This window comes from Labeo rohita, chromosome 15 (assembly GCF_022985175.1).
Source record: "Labeo rohita strain BAU-BD-2019 chromosome 15, IGBB_LRoh.1.0, whole genome shotgun sequence".
Lineage (NCBI taxonomy): Eukaryota > Metazoa > Chordata > Actinopteri > Cypriniformes > Cyprinidae > Labeo > Labeo rohita.
This window is the reverse complement of record NC_066883.1, coordinates 9,425,997-9,431,725: the sequence shown is the minus strand read 5'-3', so window position 1 is coordinate 9,431,725 and position 5,729 is coordinate 9,425,997. Positions and strand designations below refer to the sequence as shown.

The 5,729-nt window shown below is 35.8% G+C and overlaps 1 protein-coding gene across 1 annotated transcript; it reads right to left on the bottom strand.

Moving 5' to 3' along the window:
* Positions 1 to 1,238: 1,238 nt before the first annotated feature.
* On the bottom strand, positions 1,239 to 2,472 carry or55c1 (odorant receptor family 55, subfamily C, member 1). Its single transcript, XM_051130109.1, has 2 exons — positions 2,452 to 2,472; positions 1,239 to 2,212 (listed from the first exon to the last, which is right to left on the bottom strand). Exon 2 carries the CDS (start codon positions 2,181 to 2,183, stop codon positions 1,239 to 1,241), a length of 945 nt encoding a protein of 314 aa, XP_050986066.1. The 5' UTR covers positions 2,184 to 2,212; positions 2,452 to 2,472.
* Positions 2,473 to 5,729: the final 3,257 nt, after the last annotated feature.

Genomic DNA, 5,729 nt, shown 5'->3' with positions numbered 1-5,729 from the left:
CCGTAGGTGATGCTTGCTCACTCTCATTGGCTATCGCGGGTATCACATCAGAGGCAGTCCAATCAAGAGTTGTAAATATCAAACATGTTTGCTCAAGATCACTTAGATCTGGGGATTCTGATATATTATATGTTTCTAGAACTAGATTTAAAAACAGGGGGTTTTGATCATGCTTTTGCGGACATCAATCCTACGTTATGGATAGCCTTCTGGCTTGCATCAGATCCGCCCAGTGTTTTTACTGTCTGTTTTCTTTTAGCTTTGTAAAGCACTTTGATCAACACCATGTTGTTTTTAAATGTGCAATATAAATAGATTTGTATTGTATTGTATTGATACAGTGAGGTTACTTTCATTGTAAAATTTAATCAGTGAGTAGTTATAGTTATGCATGACAATAATCCATTGTTTTTTTAAGTTGTAGAACTAAACTCTGCAGGAAAGTGGATCTCATGGGCCAGATTTGAGTATACCTGCCATAGGCTGTAGTAACTAACGGTAATGAAAGTAACTCATGATTGAACGGATGACCCACTGATGCTAATATGCTCCAGTTATATTGGTAAGGCTCCAGTGCATCATCGAGACATAATTTTAGGCCCAACCAAAAAAATTTTGAACACTGGTGAAAAATGGTTCAGTACTACATAGTTCAGAGTACTACTTCAATTCAGTACTACACAGTTCAGAGTCTTGTCATGTTTTCAGCAATACATTTCTAACAATTATAATGTATTTAGAAATAACTTTCTGAATTGTGTTTACACAGACTTCAAATAATTTGACAATTTAATGAATACATCCATCATTTATTGAGTTTGGTGGGAAATGACTATATATAGTAAACAATGAATTAACAAAAAGATTCAAACACAAGACAAAGAACTAAACACACTGAAGACAATAGTGAGGGGTAAAACATCCACAATCAATAGTCAGAAGTTGTGCAACATAAGCAGTGTCCATTGCAATAAATAAGAAGCAGGAACTAAGGAAACAGAAACAATAACAGAAAATCCATAAAACAGACTGTAACTGACAGTAATAAAAGTATTTTTTAATAAGTATTTTTAGTAATTTTTTAATAAGTATTAACTAACAGTATTAATACCAATACAGAGTGAATTGTGAGTATAATGAACTCAGGCACATATGGTGAACAAACTAGGGGGGGAAACCCCTCATACAATAGACAATCATTATTCAATATTCTTTCTTTCATGCAGTATATTTGTCAATCAATATGTAGCAATTTTATTAAATTTGAAAAATTTGACAATTTGGGTTCTAATTTCTGTGGTTCTGAGACCATAAATGATAGGGTTACATATTGCTGGAACGAGATGATACAATGCACTAGTTATGATACGGACATCTCGAGGTATTGTAGCTACTCTATACCCAACAAATGCAGCGGTAACACTGATGTAGGCTATTGCTATGGTCATTAAGTGTGTGGTACATGTGTGAATGGCTTTGTGGCGGGATTCACCAGAAGGTGAACGAAATATAACAACAAAAATGATGACGTAAGAGCAAAAAATCAGAAAACAGTCAACGGATGTTATACTGAAAGCTACTGTAAGAGCTAAATAGTTTTTAGTAATATCATTACAAGCTAGATTGACAACTGATGTGTGCTCACAAAAACTGTGGTAAATCAAATTTGTTCTACAAAAAGTAAGTGGCACAACTAGACCAACCATGGCAATAATGCTAATAGCGTTCCGAATGCTAAAAATAGCTGCGAAAATAAGTGAGTTTGTCAAATTCACAAAGTCACTGTAGCGTAAAGGATAAATAATAGCAAAATATCGGTCCACAGCCATCCCAAGTAAGATAGTGGACTGAAAGCATCCAGAAAAATGCAGACAAAACATTTGCATTAGACATTCATGTCGTGTAATTGTATTCATATCCCACAAAAAACCAACCAACATCCTTGGAATAAAGTATATTGGCACAAAAAAACCCAAAGCTGCAATCAGTCCAATTAGAATATACATGGGAGCATGTAATTTTCTCTCTTTTGCAATGACGATCATCAAAATGCCATTAGCAAATAATGTGTACACTAAAATGATGCAAAAAGGAATGAAGAGTAGCGGCCGGTACCCTTTAAGGTCTGTGAATCCAATTAACTGGAATTCAGTGAAAGAGAAGTTGACTGACCGGTCACCCATTCCGCTTTTTAAAAGTGCGCAGTACAGACCTTCAAAAATAAAGTAACAAAAGTAAACAGCAGTTATTCCTCAGAATTTGTAAACTATTTAATCCCACACTCAAATGCATGAGAAGACAATTTAAAGCATAACTCAACAGGATAAAGAAAATACTTGATTACTTATACAGTGTACTAAGCATAAAAAATCAAGATGAAATCACTGAAATTATTGTTTTTCATATTTAGTTTAAATCTCTGCTGTCCTCCCTTGAAACAGTCTGTCTTACACAGTATTTGCCTGTTCTCTGTTCTGCCTCTCCCCACCCGACTAAGCAAACTCTTCACTGCTCTTATATACTCTTTACCTCCCCCAACATTGCACAGGGATTTGGGACTTGTTAAATTGGAAAACAATTAGTCACAACAAGTCTTTTCAAAAGATGCTCTTTGAAATATTTGGAAGTATTATTATCATATTCCCTAGACATCTTGGTTGCTATAGAAGTTATTTTACATTTAACTGAAATGACCACTCCTTAACAGATTAATAGACGGCAGACCAGCACCATAAACAGCACCATTTTACCGGATACATCACCCAACATAAGTTGATAGTTGATGCACAATGATAAATACAGATTAAAGAATGTTATTAATTTATTTGGGAATCATACTAAAATGTATTATATTTAATTGCTTTGCAGCATAATAAATAATAAAGAAACTTGAAAATGAATGGCATAGTGTAAATATTAAAAGATTCATGGAATGGCAGTGTTATCGGTTCAGGCAGCATAAATTAGCAGAACAACATATTCAGTAGTACATTAATCATGCAATCTATGTTGTTTACATCCGAGTATTGCCAATATGGCCGCGTATCCGGGTAACTGAGCAAACTGTGATGTAAGTGCAAACCCTCAACAGGTGCATCTCAATAAATTAGAATGTCATGGAAAAGTTCATTTATTTCAGTAATTCAACTCAAATTGTGAAACTTGTGTATTAAATAAATTCAGTGCACACAGACTGAAGTAGTTTAAGTCTTCTGTTTTTTTAATTGTGATGATTTTGGCTCACATTTAACAAAAACCCACCAATTTACTATCTCAACTAATTAGAATACTTCATTGTTCGCCTTCTGGAAAGTATGTTCATTTACTGTATATGTACTCAATACTTGGTAGGGGCTCCTTTTGCTTTAATTATTGCCTCAATCCGGCGTGGCATGGAGGCGATCAGTCTGTGGCACTGCTGAGGTGGTATGGAAGCCCAGGTCTCTTTGACAGTGGCCATCAGCTCATCTGCATTTTTTGGTCTCTTGTTTCTTATTTTCTCTTGTTTCTCATGTTGCACACCAACACCATGGTCATTTAACCAACTTTTGGTGCTTTTGGCAGTATGGGCAGGTGCCAAATCCTGCTGGAAAATGAAATCAGCATCTTTAAAAAGCTGGTCAGCAGAAGGAAGCATGAATGCTCTAAAATGTCTTGGGTGTAGTGACTTTGGTTTTCAAAAAACACAGTGGACCAACACCAGCAGATGACATTGCACACCAAATCATCAAGCAACTTGGGCTATGAGCTTCTCCACCCTTCCTCCAGACTCTAGGACCTTGGTTTCCAAATTAAATACAAAACTTGCTCTCATCTGAAAAGAGGACTTTGGACCACTGGGCAACAGTCCATTTCTTCTTCTCCTTAGCCTAGGTAAGACGCCTCTGACGTTGTCTGTGGTTCAGGAGTGGCTTAACAAGAGGAGTACGACAACTGTAGGCAAATTCCTTGACACGTCTGTGTGTGGTGGCTCTTGATGCCTTGAACCCAGCCTTAGTCCATTCCTTGTGAAGTTTACCCGAATTCTTGAATCGATTTTGCTTGACAAGCCTCTCAAGGCTGCGGTTGTACGTCTTTTTCTTCCACACTTTTTCCTTCCACTTAACTTTCTGGTAACATGCTTGGATACAGCACTCTGTGAACAGCCAGCTTCTTTGGCAATGAATGTTTGTGGCTTATCCTCCTTGTGAAGGGTGTCAATGATTGTCTTCTGGAAAACTGTCAGATCAGCAGTCTTCCCCATGATTGTGTAGCCTAGTGGACCAAACTGAGAGACCATTTTGAAGGCTCAGGAAAATTTTGCAGGTGTTTTGAGTTGATTAGCTGATTGGCATGTCACCATATTCTAATTTGTTGAGATAGTGAATTGGTGGGTTTTTGTTAAATCAACACAATTAAAAGAACCAAAGACTTAAACTACTTCAGTCTGTGTGCATTAATTTTATTTAATACACGAGTTTCACAATTTGAGTTGAATTACTAAAATAAATGAACTTTTCCACGACATTCTAATTTATTGAGATGCACCTGTATACTCATCATGTTGGTTGTGTGTTGCCCCCACAATCCAAAGACATGCAACATCTGTCTGGGGTGTTTCCCTGCCTTAAGTTTGAGATGCTGGGATAGGCTTCACCGTCCATGTCACCCTGCAGGCCTGTTTCTACAATAGTTACTTCCCACTTGACCTGGGCTGACTTGAAAACATGTGCACACATGGGGATTTTCATATAAATTGGCCTTTTGTTTACTTCAGTTTATATTCATTAACATTTACTGTTTAAGCAACTCGGTCATGAGTGGCTAATTATTAGCAGCTGTGTCAAGTAGATGGTTATTTAATTAGCTCTGGAGCAGTTAGAAATGTCCCTCTCTTTGCACGCTTGATTACTTCGGGAATTTCTGACAATCCCTAAGCTCATTTATTCTGTTGTCACTGCTTAATTTAGAGCTCTCTCATTGGAGTTAACATAATAGGTTTAATGAATTTGAGTAAATTATCAACCTGTGCCTTTTTATATAAATAAACAGTAACAAGGTATAAAAGGTCTCATGATAATTTTATTTGTGTTTAAGGACTTTTGTTAAATGTTAACTTAAATGTTTATAGATACAAAGATATTAGTTTTTTATTTTTTTCCCAAAATACCATATGCAGATGCAGTCATCCTGGATAAAGCTTTGGATTAAGTTTCTTGCTGAAGGGCAAAATATCAGGGCATCAGTGTTATGACTAAATACCTAAAATGTAATTTTTTTGAATACATTTCGCAATTGAAATGGATCTAAAGCCATATATTACTTGATAAAAGATGATGAGAATGTTTTGCTTCAACTTTTTGGATTGTTTCCTAACTGTAATAGAACAGGATTGTTGTCTTAGTAACTCTTTTTTACCTGGGTCACCCTACTTTAGGTGTAAAGCAACAACTTGATTGTTAGCATGAAATATCTGTAATATTAAAGCTTTAACACAATGTTTCTATTTGTGAACAAAAGTGGATATGGTTTGTAAATCAAGTGAATGTTAATACAAGTTTTCTTTACTAACAGGGTGTTTTTTAAAATTCACAGGTGAACAGACTTAAATTCCTCAGAGGGTGCAGATTAACAAGGTTTATTTTTTATGTTCACTGTTTCTGTCAACGAAAGACTACTTACAGAAATACAAACATTTCTGTTTCATTAGATATGATTACTAGATAGACAAAGTGCTGATTCACAGACAC